The sequence below is a fragment of the Gracilinanus agilis genome, chromosome 2, assembly GCF_016433145.1.
Source record: "Gracilinanus agilis isolate LMUSP501 chromosome 2, AgileGrace, whole genome shotgun sequence".
Taxonomy (NCBI): Eukaryota; Metazoa; Chordata; class Mammalia; order Didelphimorphia; family Didelphidae; genus Gracilinanus; species Gracilinanus agilis.
Genome location: NC_058131.1, coordinates 51,801,469 through 51,822,903, shown reverse-complemented (window position 1 = coordinate 51,822,903; position 21,435 = coordinate 51,801,469). Strand labels below are relative to the sequence as shown.

At 46.3% G+C, this 21,435-nt stretch overlaps 1 protein-coding gene across 1 annotated transcript in view; it reads right to left on the bottom strand.

Annotated features, from left to right (window-relative positions):
• Positions 1-21,435, bottom strand: part of PIEZO1 (piezo type mechanosensitive ion channel component 1) — a 148,801-nt gene that overhangs the window by 63,702 nt on the left and 63,664 nt on the right. Inside the window, exons 4-6 of the mRNA XM_044659390.1 lie at positions 6,160-6,282; positions 3,731-3,773; positions 3,186-3,339 (exon numbers count right to left, since the gene is read on the bottom strand). Coding sequence (XP_044515325.1) covers positions 3,186-3,339; positions 3,731-3,773; positions 6,160-6,282 — 320 coding nt within the window. The remainder of the gene's footprint in view (positions 1-3,185; positions 3,340-3,730; positions 3,774-6,159; positions 6,283-21,435) is intronic.

Below are 21,435 nucleotides of genomic sequence, written 5' to 3'. Positions count from 1 at the left end.
GGGAGAGAAGGAGGGACAGGGGGAGAGAGGAAAAGAGGGAGACAGAGACCGAGAGAGGAGAGAGAAAAAAGAGAGGGAGGGAGAGACAGAGGGAGAAAGAGAAAGAGGAAGGGAGGGAGAAAGAGAAAGAGGGTGTATATATGAGGTTAGGGGTAACTTGGGGCCCTGGGATAAGAGGAAGGTAGGCAATAAACTCAAAAGCCTGTCTTGGGAATAGAGGGGCTAGTGGGGCGGCAGCCCACCCTTGATTCTCTATTTTAGCTGGACCAGATGGTCCCTAGGTTCCTCCTGTGCCCAGACTAGGGTTTCTGGGATCACTCAGAGGGGTGGGGTGGGCAAAATGTGGGTGGTACTGGCAAGCGGGCATAAAAGGAAAAAAAGCTCAGGGTTATGAGGGAAGCTTCCAGGCTCTGGCTTGGGAAGGAAAGAGAGCTGGGATTATTTATACCTCCTCTCCCAACCCTACCCTTCATCCTCCTACTTCCCAAGGAAGGGGGACTTTAGAAGGTCATACAGTGTTAGGGGGCAGAAAGAGAGCTGGGAAACCACCTCACCCAACACCCTCATTTTATTTTATTTTGTTTTGTTTAAACCCTTATCTTCCGCCTTAGAATCAATCCTGGATTTTGGTTCCAAGGCAGAAGAGTGGTGAGGGCTAGACAATGGGAGTTAAGTGACTTGCCTAGGGTCACACAGGTAGGAAATGTCTAGGGCCACATTTGAACCCAGAACCTCCTGTTTCTAAGCCTGGCTCTCAATCCACTGAGCCACCCAGGTACCCCCTAACACCCTCATTTTAAAGATGAGTAAACTAAGGCAAAATATTTCACCTATCATTATGCAGCCAGTAAGTGTTTGAGGCAGGATTTAAACCCAAGTCTAGTGCCTCAACTCTCTCTCTCATAGTCCAAGCCATAGAACCTCTCGTAGTCCAACTCCCCTCATTTTATAGATGAATAAACTATGTTTAAGTGAATTGACCAGGGTCACACAGCCAAATAAGTGGCAGAAGTACAATTCTAACCAAAGTCTTCCTGACTCCAAGTTCAGCATCCCAGACTCTCCAGCAGTCTGCCTCTCCTAATGTAGCCATCCCAGCCCCCTTCTCCATGTCCCCCCAATGAATAGATAAAAAAACTGAGGCTCAGAGAAGTTAACTTGTTCAGGGTCCCGTAGGAAGGGCAGAACCCATGTCTGCTGACTCCACCAGAATTCTTTCCAATAATAATGATGGCTATAATAATAGCAACAATGATTATAATTATATTTCCAGTTTATAGGGCACTCATTTTGTGAAGGTATGCTTCACAACAAGCTTGTAAAATAATACAAATCTTCCTTTCACAAACGAGGAAACCGAGGCACATGTCTCTGAGAGGCAGCCGGCTTTGGGGGTGTCCTAGGGAGGACTGGGCTCATGGCAGGGGGCAATCTTCCTGGTTTGGGCAAGGTCTCCTTCTGTCACTTTGATCAGAAAGGGGAGAAGAATGTCAGGGGGAGTAGGAAGAAGGAAGAATGCCTAGAAAGTACTGAATTAGAGGAGGAAGAAGCGTTCAGTGGCCAGTGTACAGCCTTTCTGCCATTTATTGTTATTTTTTTAAAACCCTTGTCTTCTGTCTTAGAATCCAAGAATCTTAGGTTTCAAGGCAGAAGAGCAGTAAGGGCTAGGCAATGGGGGTGAAGTGACTTGCCCAGGGTCACCCAGCTAGGAATTGTGCAAGGCTAGATTTGAACCCAAGATTTCCCATCTCTAGGCCTGGCTCTCTAGCCGCTGAGCCACCCAGCTGCCCCCCCGTTTGTTGTTATTTCTACAGAGGATGCCATCATGACTTGAGCAGCTGCTCTAGTGTGAGACACGGCGACTCGGCGTTGAGGGGCAGAATTTATTCCTTAGCCTTAGGGGCTAGGGTTCCTCAAGAGGAGGAAGAGGGCCCTGGTGAAGGAGACAGGTGGGGCTTCAGGGCAGACCTTCTTACAGGCTCTCCTCGTAGGGGGACCCCCTGACCTATCCCAGCCAGAATCTCCCCCTCCAGCAGAGCCTGCGGATGCCCGGTCCCCTCCGAGCCAGAGGCAGCTGTTGGGGCGGACCCCAGTTGGCTGGCCACCCTGAGCCTGTTTTGGGCCAACGGGCCTCCATCATGAAGGAGCCGGCTCTTGGCACCGAGGGAAGAGTCCATGCCCAGGGCCACGGGGATGAGTCATGGCAGTGGCTGGCTTTTCCTTCATGTGGTTTTCAGGGAGGGCTGCTTTTTGGGTGGGGCATGGGAGGAAGGTGGAGGCCACGCAGGGACACTCTCATGAGCTGGACCGTGAGACTGTCCATCGGCCCTCCCTCCCGGGCACAGCCGGAGATCAAGGGAATGGTGTAAATAACAGAGGAGGGCAATTAGGGGATGAGGGAAGAGATCCTGGGGGTACAAGTCTGGGGAGGGGGAAGTTGCAGGCATGAGGTCCTGACTGCTATCCAGCCCCAGGAACATCGAGAGAATCCCAGGCCATCCCAGGGGCACTTGGGAGGCTGAAAACGCCTCATCATTCAATAGCAACGGGCTCTCCCTTCTCCATTCCCCTGACCCTCTGCCTCCAGGCTGCCTTTAAAGGTGATGAGCTCCTCAGCACTGGGGATGGGTTTGCCCTGAACCATACACACACTCCAGTCTGGGCTCCTGAGTCATAGACGGCACCCACAGAGAGGAGGGGTGGCTCCTGAGCCACAGGGATTAGGGCCCCCCCAGAACAAGGTCACGGTTGTGTCCTGGGCGTCCTGATTGCAGGGAGTGCTGCCTCTCCTACCTTTCAGACTCCCAGGCTTCAACACTTTCCAGGGGTTCTAGAATCCTGGCTTCAAGAGAGCTTTAGAGTGTGTAAGCCAGTGCCTGGGCTCCTCTAGACCCCTATCCTGCCAGGATCTAGAACCTTCCTTTGCCATATCCATAGAACCCAATCCAAAACCATTTCATCTACTCAAGTGAACCTAGAGGGCTAGAAAAATCTAGATTCATTCAAACTCTGGAACCTTCAACCCATGCTTGCCCAATCTAGCACCCAAGAAGTCTAGCTACCCCCTCAGAGTTCTAAAACCTGACCCAAAGCTCCAGCATTCTAGACCCTATCCCTTGCAGCCTATAGAGTCCTCTGCCTTCCCAAGAGGCATTCTAGAACCCAAGCCAGGAGCCCTGACACACCTGCTCCTGTGGCTCTGGGACCATTGAGCGCCGGGCTCGTCGGGCTTTCTTCACGAGGCGGTTGTAGAGGCCCAAGCAGATGGAGGAGACCACAAGGATGCCCAGGTCTGGGGCCACCAAGCGAAGGGTGTTGGGGATGTCATCCAGGTTCAGCCTGTATGGTTTGAAGAATGTCAATGTAAGTAACACGCAGTGTCCCAGACAGCTCTCGAATGTGAGGTTCAAGTCAGGGTTGGGATGTGGATCTTCCCCTGGGCAATGATCAGGAAAAGAGGTGAGCCCAGGAACCATGGCAGCAGCCACAGCACAAATGTCTTGTGGTCTAGGCTGCCACCCAGCCTTTCTAGGGGGCCAACAGATGCCAGTGCGGATTGGAACCAGAGCTTCCCGAGGAGGAGTCAAAGAAGGCTTCTTGGAGGAGGTAGTTATTTGAGCTGAGACTTCAAGGATGGGCAGAGTTGTGAGTGGGAGATATCTTGCCCTAAGGCACTGGGTAGGAAGGGATGTCCTTGTGGGAATAGGACAGGCACAGAGCATCCTCTTACCTGGTGACCCCAACATGACGAGCCAGAGTCTCCCAGGAACTGCCTACAAGAGAAAACACAGAGGCCAAGTTTATCTGGATGGGTTTTTTCCTTCTTTCCTAGCAGGGACACCAATCATCCTGATTTCCTTTCTCTCCGAGTCCCCTCCCCACCTCCAGATCTCTGGCTGGAGATTATCATCATGGTGCCTGGGAGAGACTTTAGAATACAAAATGTTAGGACTGGGAGAGCCTTAGATCATGGGATGTCTGAGCTAGGAGGGGCCTTAGAACAGGGAATGATCCCTCCCAGTTTTGAAATCTCATGTTCTAAAATCTCTCCCAATCCTGACATTTTGTGTTCTAATGTCCCTCCCAGCTCTAAATTCTCATGGACTAGACTCTCTCAAACTTGACATTTTGTGTTCTAAGGTCCCTCCTAGCTCTGATATCCCTTGTATTAAAGTCTCTTTCCACTCTGACATTTTGTGTTCTAAGATTTCTCCCTTCCCAGCTCTGACATCCCAAGTCCTAAGGTCTTTCCCATTCCTGATATTTTGTGTTTTATGATCCCTTCCTAGCTCTGAAATCCCAAGTTCTAAGACCTTTCCTATTCCTGATATTTTGTGTTCTAAGATCCCTCCCAACATTGAGATCTCTTGTTCTAAAATCTTTCCCAATTCTGACATTTTGTGTTCTAAGGTCTCTCCCAACTCTAACATCTCATATACTAGATTCTCTCAAACTTGACATTTTGGGTTCTAAGGTCTCTCTCAGCTCTGACATCCCTTGTTCTAAGGTTTTTCCAGTCCTGACATTTTGTGTTCTAAGGTCCCTCTCAGCTCTGACATCCCTTGTTCTAAAGTCTTTCCCAATCCTGACATTTTGGGTTCTAAGGCCTCTCACAGCCCTGACATCCCTTGCTCTAAAGTCTTTCCCTGTCCTGACAGCCCATGTTCTAGGGTTCCTTCTAGTTCTATCAATCTTCATTCCAAGATCTCTCCTGCTCAGATGTTCTATGTTCTAAGCTCTCTTCTGGTTCTGACATCTCATGTTCTAAGGTCCCTCCCAGCCCTGACATTTTCTGTTCTATATTTTAACATCCCCTTGTTCTCTGACATTTTATCTTCTAAAGCCTCTCTTAGCCCTCACATTCTGTGTTCTGAAGTCCCTTCCAGCCCTGACATTCTGGGATCTTAGGTCCGTCTCTCTTTGCCCTGACATTATGTAGTCGAAAGGTCCTCTCTACTCTCACATTCTGGGAGCCTCTGGGTAGCAGCCAGCTGAGTCTCCCGGGGCCGAATCAATGCCTCTGAGTTGGGGACGATGCCAGAAGAGGGCAGCTGGAAAGGTCAGAGGCTATAACGGGACTCCGCTTGGGGCTGGGGGATGATTCTCCCCCAGGCTCCCTCCCAAGTGCTCTGGTCCTGCATGGGCAGACCCCTGTTAGGGTCCTCTCGTGACAAAGGAATGAGGAGGCCCCCTGGGAAGGGCAGGGCGAGAGCAGCAGGGTTATTATTGGAAGCCCTTAGTCCTAGGCACATATGGAGTGGTCATAAATTGTTGCCCTGCTTTCCATGAGGGATCCATATTAGGTTGGAGCCTGTATAGGAATGGGGGTGGAGAGGGAGAGCCAGGGCACCCCAGTGAGATGCCAGGAGCAGCTGGGATCTTTTCCTGCCTCTCTGTCTCCTCGAGGCAGGGTGTGGGGGAAGGAGTCAGACAGGCACAGAGAGCTAAGTGCTGGGCCTACAGAAAGGGTACGGAGAGCTGGGGAAAGGAGGAGGGAGAAGGGAGGGAGACAAGGAGAGCTGAAGCCAGGACTTGAGTCTGCACAGAATAAAAATACTTCTCCATTGAGACTACCTCCAAGCAGCCTCTGAGAGGGCAGAAGTGGCCACCTCAGTGGGCCAGGAGCTGTGGATGGGGGAGGTAGGTCTCGGGGTCACCTCTGTCTAGGAAGTGCCGGACGAATTTGGAGGTCACTGGGCCCGATCCTTCTTTGCTGCCTCCCTTCCCCCATCTCCCTCCCACCCCAACCTTGTCCAAGAGAATTCCAGAAGTGCAGCAGACCAGATCCTAACTCCTGCAGGCCCAGCTCTACTAAGAACCATTCTATGGCATAATCAGAGCCCCAGGATTGGCTCTGACCTAGTGGAAAGGTTTTATCCTAGCCTTGGACCAGTGTGAAAGAATAAGGGGGGAAGTCTGAGCCCCCGACATCTGGGTCTAAGGCATCACTGTATCCTTGAAGCATCCTGATGTCTCCCACCTCCTCAGCTCCATCCTTGGCTCTGCCAAGCTGTGACCCAACTCCAGCTGAACAGATGGGCTGCTGGGAAGGGTGTCTGAGGACTCCCCCCAGGGGCCAGATTTGGGAGGGGGAGTCCCTCCCCTAGTCTTCCCTTTGGCTCCCCTCCTCCTCCCTCTCCCAAGAGCTGGGCTACTCACAGTTGGTTCCCAGCAACTCATCCAGGCCAGGCACTGTGTGCAGACAGATCTGAAAGGCAAGGTGGGCAACGAGGAAGAAGATGCTGGTACACAGCAGGGCTCGCAGGAGGTGACCTGTAGAACCTGGAAGACAGGTGGGAGGAGGCAGGGGAATGGAAAAAGACATTGTTATAGCATATGGCGCCCAGCTTGACCTTCAAAGGCTGGGTTTGGCCCCTCTGCACCCCTAAGGCACAAACGCAGGATGGAGCAGTTGGGATTAGACAATTAGGGTTTTTTGGTATTAAATACCCTTATCTTCTGTCTTAGAATGGATAGTTTAGTTCCAAGGCAGAAGAACAGTAAGGCTGGCTATTTTTAAGGGACTTCTTAGCCCAGCTAGGAAGTATCTGCGGCCAGATTTGAACCCAGGTCTGGCTCTCAATAAAACAAAAAACAAAAACATTCTGAGGGTTTTAGTGGACTGCATATTCAATACCAATCAGAAGAATACTGCCAAGGAAAGCTCATCCAAAAGGGATCTCTGAGAGGCTGAGGATTTAAAGAATCAGACAAAGAAGATGGGGATGTTTAACTTGGAGGAGAGATTTTTGGGGGGTGGGTGGGAGGGAAGAAGGGGACATGATTTTTGTCTTTAAGTATTTAAAGGACTGTCACATGGTGAAAAAGGACTCAATCTGTGCTACTTGGCCCTGAAAGAAAAACTCCGAGCGACTGGGGGAAGTTTTCAGAGAAGGAGATTCTGGCTCACTCTAAAGACCACGATGACTGACAGCCAAAAGGAAATGGGCTTCTTGGCTACCTAGTGAGTTCTTCCCTCAGCACTAGCTGGGGAACTCTGGACAAATTTGTAACCTCTCTGGGTCTCGGCTTCCTCATCTCTAAGAGGAGGGGATTGCACTTAATGACCTCTAGGAACTCTTCCAGCTACAGATCTATGACCCAGTGACCCTATGACTCACCCAGCCTGGCAATGCTCCCATAAACCATTATTAATATCTATGTTTTCCCCCTTGTTAGACCACAAGCCCCTTGAAGGCAGGCTCTAGACGGTATCCCTCCTTGTATCTCGTGTACCTTTAGCAGCAACTTATAGAAGAAGCTAAATTAACTTCTTGTTGAATAAATAAGCGAGTCCTGATTCTGTCCTTCTTTGCCCATGAGACCTTGGGTAAGGGACTTCTCTCTGGGTCTCAGCTGCCTCACAGCAAAGCAAGTGGGCTGCCCTCCTTTTTATAGAATACCAAGTTCTAGGAAGCTTTGAGGTTGGCAAGACGAATGTTGTTATCATCATTCCACTGCTGAGGAAATTGAATTCAGAGAGGTAGAGGTGACCTTGTTCTAGTAACCCCAGTCCCCATCTTTTTTTTTTTTTTAACCTTTACCTTCCATCTTAGAACCAATTCTGTGTATTGGTAGAAAAGTGGTAAGGGTTGGGCAATGGGGGTTAAGTGACTTGCCCAGGGTCTCCCAGCTAGGAAATGTCTGAAGCCAGGACTTCCCATCTCTAGACTGGGCCCTAATCCGCTGAGTTACCCAGCTGCCCCTCAGTTCCCATCTTCTGATGCACAAATGTGCTATACTCTATCCTGGCTTCACTGCCCATCAGGATCCGTGTAAGTCGTAGATTGGCCGGAACAAAGATTTGTACCTGGAAGGGGTTTTAGAAGCCAACAATTCTAATCCCTCCACTTACAGATGAGGAAACTGAGGCAGAGGCTGTGACTTGAACAAGATCACATGGCTAATTAGCATTTGAGGCACAACTTAAACTCAGGATTTATTCATGGGAATAGTCATGGCTCACACAGCCTCTCCTTGTCTACAGTCCCCAGAGACAGAAGAATCCAGGGTCCAAGCTCTTGGGTGGAGAGTTGCCAGAAGGACTAACTCGTTTGAGCTGTTATGTCTGTGGACCAGCAGAGGGCACTGCAGCAATGTAGAAAACTCAGTTTGAGTTCACGTCTAGGAATTGGTTAAGTAGGGAGTCCCGATGCCTCCCCTGCATCCCCCTTTGTGTCCCTCCAGTAATCTGAGCCCCTTTCAACATCCCTCCATCCCCACCTCCCGGTTCTGACATTCCACAGAAGGGCTAGGATTGGGCCAAGTACCATAGTGGATGGAGTGCTGGGTTTGGCACCAGAAATATGGCGGAGATCCTTCCTCCCCATCTTGGGTCACTCAGAGCCTCAGTTTCCTCGGGGAAAATGGGGGATTGGGTTCTATGGACTCTAGGGTCCCTTCTAGCTCTCAGTGTATGATCACGAACACACACACACACACACACACACACACAAACACAAATAAAAATACAATCCCTCCCTCCCCTCATTCCTAAGAAGGCTCATAGAACCATGGAACGCTAGAGATGAAAGGTCCCTTAGGCATCGTCTCGCTCAATCCTCTCTTTTTACAGAGGTGGAAACTGAGGCCAGGAAGGGAAAGTAGCTTGCTCAAGATCTCACCATAAGCAGCAGAACCCAGGATGAACCCCAAAATGTTTGATTCTAAATCTGGTGTCCTTTCTAAGGACTTAAGTACATTCTAGGATATTGGGAAAACTGAGGATTGTTTTGGATAACAACTGGGGAGACAACTAAGCCAAGCATCCTGGAGGACACTAGAAAGGCAGTGGGCTCGGATGGGAAAAGCACTGGATTTGAGTCAGAAAATCCTGACCCTTTCTTGTCCTTGAGGTTTGACCGATGGATGTCTCTTCCCCTTCCTGGCTTCTTCACCTGCAAAATGAAGGGATTGGGCTCCATGGTCTCTTTTGAGCTCAACTCTGATTCTCTTTTTTGGCGCCCACACTCAGGGGAAGGGGCAGGCGAGCTCGCCACAGGTCTAACTCATCCTTTAAAACCTTCATTAGAACCTGTCACACCCTTAAATGACTGTCCTGTACTTTCTTCCATTTCCCGGCCAAACTCCTAGAAAGAGCTGCCTTCATCCAGGGCCTCCACTTTCTCACATCTCAGCATCTCCATCTGGCTTCAGACCCCACAACTCTTCTGAAACATTCTCTCAAAGGTTACCAATGACTCAGAGAGTGGATCAACACATCTATTTCTTGGGCATGACCAATGAGGAAATTGCTTTCACTCGGTTGTGCATATTTGTTACCAGGGGTTTGTTTTTCTGTTTCTTTTTTAATTGGAAAATAGGGAAAAATGGATTTTTGTTGATTGAAAAAATTAGTTTAAAATTATTTTTAAGTATTATTAAAAAACAAAAAAGGTTATCAGTGACACTTGGCTATGTGATGTAGGCCAAGTCACGTCATACTGTTTGCCTCAGTTTCCTTATCTGTCAAATGAATCGGGGAAAGAAATGGCAAACTACTCCAGTATCTTTGCCAAGAAAACACCAAATGGGATGTTGAAGAGTCAAACACACTTGAAAAAAATGACTAAACAACAACAAAAGTAGCCTAAAAATTAGAGCTGTTTGAAAGGGAAATGGAGGGCAGCTAGGTGGAAGAGTGGATAGAGAGCCAGACCTCAAGACAGGAAGTCCTGGGTTCAAATGTGACCTCAGATATTTCCTAGTTATGTGACCCTGGGCAAGTTGCTTAACCCCATTTGCCTAGCCCTTGACCTTCTGTCTTAGAATTGTTGCTAAGACAGAAAGTAAAGGAAGGGAGTGGAAAAGGCTGTCTTGGGAGATGGTGGTCTCTCCTCTTGAAGCAAAAGCTTGTTGTTGGCTATGTTTTGGAGAGGATTCTAATTCAGGTATGTGTTGAATCATAAGACTCTTCCAACTGTGAGATTTGGTGAAATCCAATATTTACTGAGTTCTCATCCTCTTTGACTTCCCTTTATCTATTGATGATGATGATGTGATAACTGTTAACTACCTGTTCTTCCTGGACATACATGAATTAACGAAAGAATAATCACCTCCTCTCTTAGTCCCCACAACATTGCTCCCATTATTCCAACCTCTCTGACCATTCTTTTCTAGTGTCCTTTGCTGGAACATGACCCATCTTCTACCTCTTAAGCATGGATGTCCCCAAGATTTTGTCCTGAATCTTCTTTTTTCCCTTCAGAAATCTCTTCTCTTAGTGATCTCATGCATTGAGTCCCTGGGCTTAACTACCATCTCTGTGCAAATGATGTCCCAATTCCATGGCCCTCATTTCTCTCTTGAGCTCCAGTCCCAAGTCACCAATTGTCTCCCAGACATCTCCTCCTTGACATCTCCCATCAGCAGCTCAAGTTCAGCATGTCCAAAACTGAACTTATCTTTTTTTTTAACTTTTATTTTTTCTCAATTACATGCAAACCAAAAATGTTTAACATTTAAAAAATAACTTTGAGTTCAAAATCCTCTCCCTTCCTCCCCTCTCCACTCCTTGAGTAGACCAGCAATTTTATATTGATTATACATGTGCAGTCACATGAAACATTTCCATATTAGCCACATTGCAAAAGAAAATGCAGACAAAAAAAACCCCAATAATAAAGTAAAAAAAAAAGCTTCAACTTGCATTCAGACTCCATCGGTTCTTTTTCCAGAGGTAGATAGCATTTTCCATCATGAGTACTTTGGGTTTGTCTTGGATCATTGTATTACTGAGAATAGCTAAGTCATTCCCAGTTGATCATCATATAATATTGCTGTTGCTTGTACAGTGTTCTGGTTCTACTCATTGCACTTTGTGTCACTTCATGTAAATCCTCATTATGTCTCTCTCATTTTCTTGCTTTTGTTTTCTCTTCCTCCCTTCCTCTTCCTTTATTTTCTCTTTCTTCCTTCCTTCCTTCCTTCCTTCCTTCCTTCCTTCCTTCCTTCCTTTCCTTCCTTCTTTCTTTTCCCCTTGCCTTCTTAGATCAATCCTATGTATTGGTTCCAAGGCAGAAGAGCAGTAAGGGCCAGGCAATTGTTATTACATGACTTACCCAGGGTCACACAGCTAGGAAGTGTCTGAGGCCATGTTTGAATCCAGCTCCTCTATCCACTGTGTCACTTAGCTGCCTTAAACTTCCCTTTTTCAAATTTCTTTTTCTCTTAGACACCACAACTTCTAAACCATATTAAACTTTTCATTCTTTCTCTTCCCTTGCCCCATCCCATCAGTAACCTGGTTCTGTCAGCTCTGCTGCCATGTTTTCTTTCGTGTCTATCCTTTCTCTCCATTCTTCAGCCACCATCCTAGTTCAGCTCCATATCACTTCTCACCAGGACCCTTATTGTTTCCCAATTTGTCTCCATTCTTTTCATCTCTTACCTCTCCGATCATCAGATTCCTTAAAACACGGGCCTGAACATGTCACCTCCCAATTCACAAAAGGAATTTCCCGTTGCTTCTGGGACAAAATACAAGTTTCTCCAGCTGGCATTTAATACCTTCCACAATCTGGCTCCAACCCACCTCTTCAGCCTTAGGGTATGTTCTTCTTCTTCACATGCCTTCCTTTTCAGTCATACAAGACAAGCAGCTTGTCCCCAAACTCAGCATTCCATCTTCTGCCTTGGCAGATCTGCTCGAGCCATTACTGTTTTTGTTCAGTAGCGTCAGTCGTGTCTAACTCTTTGTGCCCCCCATTTTGGGTTTTCTTGGCAAAGAAACTGGAGTTTGCCATTTCTTTCTCCAGTTCATCTTACAGATGAGGAAACTGAGGCAAACAGGACGAGTCTTCCTGACTCCAGGCCTGACACTAATGTCCCCTTCCTTATTTCTGACTCCTTCAAGGAAAAGACGTTCTTCAAGGCTCAGTTCAGGTCTCCCAACTTTGATGAAGCCTTCCCTGATCCCTGCATTTGGAATGTTCTCTCTCTTCCTAAATTAACTCATATTGACTCATATTATATTCCAGAGAATAAGTTCCTTATGGGCAGGGGCGAGCCTTTTCTTACATCTATGTACCCACTTGGCACCGTGTCTGGCACAGTGGGCACTTATTAGATTGAATTCAGCAAGTGAGCAGGAGGCCACCGGTCTGCCCTTCCCAAAGCTCCATTCAAAGTGTGCCAGCCTGGAAGCCCAGAGGCCCAAGAAAGGCCCTCAGGAGACCGGGGGAAGCTTGGCGTGCTCAGTGCAAAGCCTCTAGACAAGGCCCTCCGTCTGCTTTTCTCTCGGGCTCCCTCCATGTCTCTCAAGTGTTGTGTTTGGCACGAGGAAGCCTGGGCTTTCTATATCTGTGCCACACAAAGGCGCGTGCAGTCTCCTACCCACTCCCAGGGGTTTGCAGGCACCAGTTAGGCCCTTCCCACTGGGACAGCTGGAATGATGCCCAGCCTACATGTGCCTGGATTGCAGCCTTCTCCTCTTTCTTCCCATCCGTCTCAAAGAGGCAGCGCGGGAAGATGCTCCCAGCCCAAACCACAAGAATCAGCCAGAAAAGGCAGCGAGGAGGCCCAAGTCGGCTGGCAACGTCCTTGAGTCGGCTGAAAGAGTTGTGTGGGAGGCACAGTTAGAAATTCAAGGCCTCACTGCCTTGGGATGGCCACTTGTCACTCTGTGTCTCAGTTTATCTCTCTGCAGAATGGACACACACACATTCCTGGGCAAGTAAAGGTTCTAGGAAAGGGGTGACTGCATGGGTTCATGGCCTTTTTATTTTTTCCATTTTCAACTTCGGATCCTGTGTTAAAGGAAACAGGGACCTACCCAGCTTCCCTCTTCTCCCACAGATATTCTAGCAGGAGCATCAATGTCCTTCCCATCTGCTGGCAGCCTTTGTTGAGCCCATATGCCCCAGGCGTGAGCCCTGGCAGAGTCTGCCGCCATGACATCAGAGAGGGCTCACTCTGCAGTCTCCTCAGACCTCGGAAAGGTGGAAGCCCCCAGAGGAAGCAGCTAAGACCTAGCCTGTCCCCTGATTCACCGCTGCTCCACCCTACACAATCACCAACGAGTTTATTGAGTCAGGGATGACATGATCGGAGCTGTTTTAGGAAAATCCCTTTAGAGGCTGAATGGAGGACGGACTGGAGTGGGGAGAAATGTGAGGCAGGCAGACCCCCCAGGAGCTATCGCAATAGTCCAGGCATGATGTATTGGGGGGCGTCTATACCAGGGGGTGGCCATGTCAGAGGAGAGGAGGCCTGTTCAAGAGATGTGATGAAGAAGTGCCAGGCATGGAAGTCAGGAGATGGAGGACTGAGTTCAAGGAACAGTAAGAACTCATAGTTTGTGAAGGGAATTCAAGTGTAAGGAAACTGGGAAGCTAGGAAAGGACTAGGTAGCAAAGGGTTCTAAAAGCCAAACTCTTTCCACCCTGGCCTTAAAGAAGCGGGTACTGGGTCAGCCTATCAGATAGGTCATATCCAGACTCATCTAAGACAAACTGAAGACTCTGGGGAAGTGAGCCTGCGTAGCTCATGCTTCAGGGATGAGGAAGAAGCATCCTTCTAATCGTCCAGTCTTCTTCCCTTCTCCCTTGAGAGGGGGTTGATGGGAAATTCCCACTCTCCCATAGGTACAACATCAGGGAGTAGAACATCCATGGAGATGGTACAAAGGGGACTCATGAATTCTCAAAGAAGCTGGCTCCTTCCTGTATTTCCAGGCTTCTTATACTTTCATCCCTTCTGAACACTACTTGTTATTCCTCTCACACTCTGTGCCTTCTTGTTGACTGTCTCCCAGGCTAGAAACATTTTTACTCCTCACCTTTACTTCCTGGCTTCCTTCAAGACAGCTCAAACCCCATCCTCTGCAAGAGGTCTTTCTTGTCCTCTCCATCACCAGACTTAGCTGGCAAGACACAAAGTCTCTCATTGGGTCTGAACTTTGGTTCATAGACTGAAAGAGACCAGAGAGCCTTCTAATGCAATCTTTCCTTTGACAGATGAGTAAACTACCTTCCAAGATGGTAGAGCAGATGAGGCGTGGACCAGGAGTCAGGAAGTCTTGGGTTCAAATCCCACTTCAAGCATTTATTAGCTGCATCTGATCTTAAACAAATCACTTAATCCCTTTAAGCCTTAGTTTCTTCATCTGTAAATTGACTGAAGTGAACACTATTGGTCCCTCCCATCTCCAGACTAAAATCTATGATCCAAGGTCATACAGGTGTTAAATGGTATTGAGAAGATTTGAACCCAAATCTCATGACTCCTAATTCATGGAGTCATGTGCCAACATTCCTACAGACCTTTCTAAACTTGACAGGATCCACCAAAGCCGTTGCCCTTCCAAGCCCCAAGAACTCCAGCTGAGTCCACATTACAAAGAGACATCAGTATAGGAAACTGGTAACGCATTGCTCATTTTTTCCCACATGTACGTGTGTGGGTGAGTGGCACCCCGAGTATGTTGTAAGGCCCTTGCCGATGGGTACTATGACTCTGTTACTTTCTCCTCTTCTTCCCTATCCCCTTAAACCCTGGAAGTAAGGAAGTATTCCCAGGTTTTCCTAGGAGAGCAGACACCAGATGGTCAGTCCATATCACCAACAAACTGTGAACTAGGGTTTAGGAGAAGTGGAACAAGGTGGCCTCTGAGGTCTTTTTCCAACTCAGCAGTAGAGGAGGGCATCAGGGAGAAGCAGGGTGGAGCTCCTGGAAGGAATGAGGAGCAGTGTGGGAAAGAAGGCAGGCTGGAGGAGGGATGGCAAAGGCACCCGGAACATTTAGAACTATTTGCTCCTGGCTGTGGCCCGGACTTGGAGCAGAGAGAGGGAAAGAAACAGGAGGTGAAGGAGAGTCAGCCAGAGGGGGTGGTGTGCATGTCACTGGAGAAGGGGGATGAAAGAAAGAGAGGGAAAGCCTGGAGATTACAGGCAGGGCTGTGGGGCCAACAAGGAAGCCAGAGATATAAGGGGGATGATAGGCTCTCAGATCTAGAGCTGGGAATGGAATTTTAACAGATGCAGGAGCTCATTTCTTCCCACTTCCTACCAGGGAATTATGATACAGTGGAAAAGGCATTGGATCTTGGGAGTCAAAAGATCTGGAATTTCATCTAGGTTCAGACACTTTGGGCCTCAGTTTGCTCATCTATAAAATGGCGAGGTTCAACTAGAAAAATCTCTTTTAGTTCTAACATTCTACAGTAAAGAATTACAGAGAACAAGACTGGTACTCCCCACCCCACAAAAGAAACATAGGAATATTCTTTCCCCATCACTCTCCCCTGCAGAGGTAGAGGTCCAGAGGTCCATGGGTATGGAACATTGTATATAACATCAAGTCTTTTCAATGTCCTAATTGGTTTTGTTGAAAATTTCATCTTCCTTCCTTCCTTCCTTCCTTCCTTCCTTCCTTCCTTCCTTCCTTCCTTCCTTCCTTCCTTCCTTCTTTTCTCTCTCTCTCCCTCCTTCCCTCCCTCCCTCCCTCCTTCCCTTCTAAAAAATGGGTTAAGGAGAGAGGAAGGATACAGGGGAAAATCTAGCTGATGCAAAACAATCTATTTTTATAGAAATTCTATAACTAAGGCCCTGCCCCCTGATTTTGGCCCTCTAGTGAGTCCAGGCCCAACAGGGTCCTGCCCTTCAGGAACCTGGGTTCCTTCTCTCCTCTTCCAACAGGTCCCACCTCAACCCTGCCTCCAGCCTTGCTGAGGAAATGACTCCATAGGTCACTAACATTTCAGTAGTGTTCAGCATGTTTAAGAAGATCCTATCCCCCTTGCTGAGAAAGTTGCTGCCTCAAGAGGTCATAGTGGCTCTAAGTTAACAACAGTGAGTCTAGAAGTGAGAGGCAGGCCACTATCTCAGTCATTCCCATAATTAACATCCCTTTCTCTCTTCCCTTTCCTTTCTGCCCTTTCCTATTCATTCATTCATTCAACAAATATTTATTAAAAAATTCAGGGTCACCTCTACACTGTGAGGGGTCAATAGAGTAGGACTACCTGTATTGGGGGAGGCAGGGAGCTGGAGCTACAGAGAGGAAAAACAACTAAGTTTATCTCTTCAAGGAGTTTATGGTTCAACAGAGGGAGGGAGCCAAGAAGTGGATGGGGGACAGTACAGATGAACTATATACACAAACTGTGACACACTTGGATCAGTCCGTTGGTTCTTAATCTGGGGGGCTATAAACTTTTTTTTATAACCCTTACCTTCTGTCATAGAATCAATATTATGTGTGAGTTCCAAGGTGGTAGAGTAGTAAGGGCTAGGCCATGGGGGTCAAGTGACTTGCTCAGGATTCTACAGCTAAGAGGTGTTAAAAGCCAGATTTGAACCCAAGATCTCCCATCTCTATGTCTGGCTTTCTATCTACTGAGCCACCTAGCTACCTGCCATGAGGTTATTTTAAAAAATATTTTGATAACATATATAATACATATATACTATATATCATATATGATAATATATATAAACTATTTTGATAACATATTTCAACATGATTGGCTTCCTTTTATAATCTAGGGTAAATTCGTATGACTCTGAAAAGGAATCTAGAGGCTTTTCCAGGTTTCCATGCCACAGAAAGGCTTAAAAGTCTTTGTTCTAGTCCCAAATAAAGAGCCTTGATCCAAGTTACACAGAGTAAACAGGAGAACTGGGATTTGAACTCATAATCTAATATTCCCCCTTTTCTCCCCTCCTCCTCATGCCTTAGGCTCACCAGAATACATTAAGGCAGCCTCAAGGAATGGCCTGAGGCCCAAGTGAAGCAGCCATTGCAGGGGGCTATGTCAGAGAGGTTGGTTCTCCCAGCTCTGGCCAAGGCCCAGAGCAAAACACCCAGGCAGGAGGGAAGAGCACCCAAAGTAGGAGAGGTCATAGAGACTCCATCTAAACAGGAAAAACCTGTAAGAAAAAACTTGAGAAGAAGCCAAGCTGTCAGAGGTTAGGATTGAGACACATCATTTGCACATCAAAGCATGAGATGGATGCAGGAAAAAGAGACCCAGGTAAAGAAGAAGCAAGTCTAGAGTAGCCTAACCCAGGGCAAGAGAGACTGAAATGGGAGGAAGGGGACAGACAGAAAGGGTTTATGCTTCCTTTAGGAAAGTCCAGGGTAGGTAGGACCCTGCACCCTGCACCCAGGGTGGTTTGGAAAACCCGAGTCACCAGTAAATGGGCCATGACACAATGGGAAGAATACTAGATTTAGCAGTAGAGGACACCAAATTGGAGCCACACCAAAGGGCTTTAAAACTGTACATACCCTCTGAACCAACAATAGAGTCTGTATCCCAAAGAGATCAAAGAAAAAGGGAAAGAGAGGGGCAGCTAGGTAGATCAATGGATTGAGACCCAGGTCTGGAGACAGGAGGTCCTAGGTTCTAATCTGATCTCAGACACTTTCTAGCTATGTGACTTTGGTCAAGTAATTTAATTCCCATATTATCATTCTTCTGCCTTAGAACCAATATGTAGTATTGATTCCAAGATAGAAGGTTGTAGTTTTAAAAAAGAAAAGAGAAAAGGACCTAACTGTACAAAAATATTTAAAGCAGCCTTTTTTTTTGTGGTGGCAAAGAATTAGAGACTGAGGGGATGCCCATCAATTGGGGAATGGCTGAACAAGGTGGTGTCTGAGTGTAATGGATGCTCTTTTGCTGTAAGAATTATCAGCAGGATGCTTTCAGAAAAACCTGGAAAAACTTATATGAACTGATGCAAAGTGAAGTGAGCAGAACCAGAACATAGTAAAACATAGTAACAGCAATAATATACGATGATCAACTATGAATGATCTAGCTACTCTCAGCAATGCAATGATCCAAGACAACTCTGAGGGACTCAGGATAAAAAGTGCCATCCACCTCTAGAGAAAGAATTGATGGAATCTGAACACAGATAGAAGCAGACCATTTTTTTTACTATTTTTCCTTCAGGAATTTTTTTCTTGTATCTGTGATATATCTTCTTACACAGCATGAAGAATATGGAAATATTTTTTACATATGATAGAACATGGATAACTTTTATCAAATTGCATACTGCCTCAAAGAGTCTGAAAGAAGGGAATGAAGGAGAGAATTTGGATTCTAAGATGTCAGAAAACAAATGTTAAAAATTGGCTCTAGGTCTAATTGTGAAAAACACAATAAAATATTACTGGAGGAAAATCCTAGCTCTCCCATTTACTTTATGTAACCTCAATCAAGTCCATTCATTTCTCTAGGACTCATTTTCTTATCTGGAAAATAAGGGGGTTTGCCACTGAACTTTAAGATACCTTTCATCTCTGAATTAACTATCTTTCATCAATGGGATAAGCAATGGCTTTGTAGCTAATGATTAGAACCATGAGAGTCAAGTTTTCTGATCTATAAATTTTGCACAAAAGATTGGCACCCAGATTCCCCAATTAGTGGTAACAGTACCAGTGACTCACTGTGTGAGCTTGGGCAAATCATGCACTGGGCTTGGCGCTACATTGGGAGTCACTAGAGAGGCATCCAAGTTAAAAGGAGCTACAGAATCCAGAATGAGAGAGACGATAGTGTTATAAACAAAAAGGGCCTAGGGAGATATAGAAATACAGTGATGTGAATGTATCTATGTATTCTCCCTAGTTGCAGATGATGGAGGAACACCAACCCTGATCACCCTTGATAGTTCTTATAATTTCCTCTTTTCTCTAACAGTTGCCCAGGGAGGACCCTGAAAGGTTAGGTGGATGGGTAACCCTTTCAGGTCCAACCTGGGGTTGGATAAATTATTATAGGGCTTTGATTTGCCTTGGATCACATTTGATATATGACTTCGTTGACTCCCTCCCCAAAGGTTGTGATATAAAGACCACTCAGGAAGGTACTTGTTAAACTCTCTTTATCTACAATCAGGGAAAGGATAAACAGGACAAGGATTGGGGATTGGAGACCCTATCAACCTAATATCTATAACTAGTTGACAATCAGTCCTGGAGGCTATTGATCTAGTAGAAGCTGGAGCCTTATTTATTATATTATATATATATACATAAGTAATGTTTTATATATATATATATATAAATAATATTTATTATATTATTATATATCCACTACACCCCTGGCCCAGCCTGGCCACAGCCAAGCCAGAGAATAGGGACTGCTATTGATGCAGCTGTGTTGCTGACCTTATTCTCTTGGCTTTCTCACTGTCAGTGTTTGGTGATGCACTAGCTCTCACAGTCTTCAGGAAATATTCAGATTCTTCCTACCCTCTTCTTCACAGACCTCTCAGCCTCCCTTCACCACCCAGAGACCTAGAGACCTAAAGAGCTAGAAAGACCAAGAGATCTAAAGACCTAAAGAGCCCAAAGACCCAAGACCAAAAGACCCCTTCCAAGTGGCTGTCAGGGTTATTTATACTGCCAAGCCAACTGAACTTTGCCTGTGGCTCACCTGGAACATTCCATGTCTTTCAACTACCTTCCCTGTCATTCAGGTGGCATCCATCATTTCCCAGGATATGAACATAACAATAGTCAATAGGTCCTTATTAAGTGCTTACTGTATGCAAATGCATGTAGAAGAATATGAGTCCCTACCCTCAAGATGCTTACAAAGCTGAGAAGGGAAATAGGAACAAAAGTACTCAGCTTAAGGGGATGGAACAGCCTTAGAGAAGAATGAGACATAGTTGTCCTGGGCATATGCTAATGCAGATGGAGGTTCTGGGAGGAACCATCCAATCCCAGGGAGAAGCTGTCAGGGTGGAGGATACCCCCACTGTGTGAATTCTAGGTTTTGAGTGAGCTTCCAGGATGAAGAGAGCATGGTAGAGTGCAGCCTGGATAGTTACACTGTCCTCTGCCCTGTTAAGATCACATTTGGAATATTGTGTGCTGTTCTGGGAGCTATATTTTGTGAAAGTCTTGGACAAATTAGAACACAGCCAGAAGAGGATGCTGGGATGTCGAAATGCCATGTAAGGAATGACTGAAGCAACCGAGGACCTTCTGCCTGGAAAAAGAATTAGGAGGGGACATGGGAGCTGCCTTCAAGTATTTGAATGATGGGCATGGGTTTTTCTCAGTCAGAGGGCAGAACTAGAATCCACAGGGAGGAGTTGCAAAGAGGTAGATTTCTGCTGGATATTGGAAAAAATGGCCTATCAACTGGAGCTGTCCCAAAGTAGAATGAACTCTTGGTGGAAGTAATGGGTCACCCATCATGGAAGGTCTTCAAAGTAGCCTGGATGACTACTTGTAAAGGCTATTACAAAGGGGAATCCCAGCCTTGATGCCTTCAAGGGTCTCTTCCAACTTTTAAATCCTGTGATGCAAGCTATCCTTCCTTCCTTTGAGACCCAAATCAAGCACCATCCCTTCATGATGATGACTCTCCTACCTAAAAGTGAGCTAGCTTTCCTTCTTAAATTTCTCACTTTGCCTGGATCCCACCACAACCCATCCTTGCTTTCCTTGTTCCCTGTAAATCTTTTATCTATCCTAGAAGATCTAGGGTTTCTAACTTTGTATCATGGACCCCTTTGGCAATCTGGTGAAAACTAGGATCTCTTCTCAGAGCAAAGTGTTTAGATGCAGAAAAATGCATGGATTATAATGGAAACTTTTACCATGACTTGTTCTACTTGGTCCAAAGGTGGAACCAGCACTAACAAGTAGGAGTTAAAGAGAGACAGGTTACCTGTTGGATGTAAGGAAAAACTCAAGAGTTTTGCTGGACTAGAACCTCCTTGAGAGCAGGGTCTATGACATACCCTCATATCCTGGCACCTAACACAAGGCTTTGCATACAAAAATGCTTAATAAATGGTTGAATTGAATCGACTGATCTATGGTTTCTATTTGTATGAAATGAAAAAGTTTCAGAGAAACTTGGGAAGACTTCTCTGAACTGATGCAGAGTCTCACAGAATCAGGAGAACCATAACCACAATACTGTGAGAAATAAACAAGTCTCAAAGTTTTAAGAACTTCAATGAACACAATGATCAATTGGGATTCCAGAAGTGTGGATGATCAAGAATGCTGTATAAGGGACTAAATATGCAAAATGAGATGTACATTTTTTACATGATCAGTGTAGAAATTCAGTCATTTTCAGTTGTGTCCAATTCTCCATGATCTCATTTGAAGTGTTCTTGACAAAGATACTGGAGTGGTTTGCCATTTCCTTTTTTAGTTCATTTGACAGATGAGGAAACTGAAGCAAACAGGATAAAGTGACTTGCCCAGGATCATTCGGCTAGTAAGTGCCTGAGTCAGATTTGAACTCAAGAAGATGACCTCAGAGTGCAAGAGAAATGCAAGTCATTTTTATTAGACCTTTCCAGGGTCCTGGGAGGCAGGTAGAAATGGGGACATTTCTCCATTTAGGAAGTAGAGAATCTGGCAAGTTTAAAATGGAACTTGTCATCTCAGATAGCCATGCCCAACCTGGCCCCTGAAATCATCTTGCTTCTGTCTTTCCTA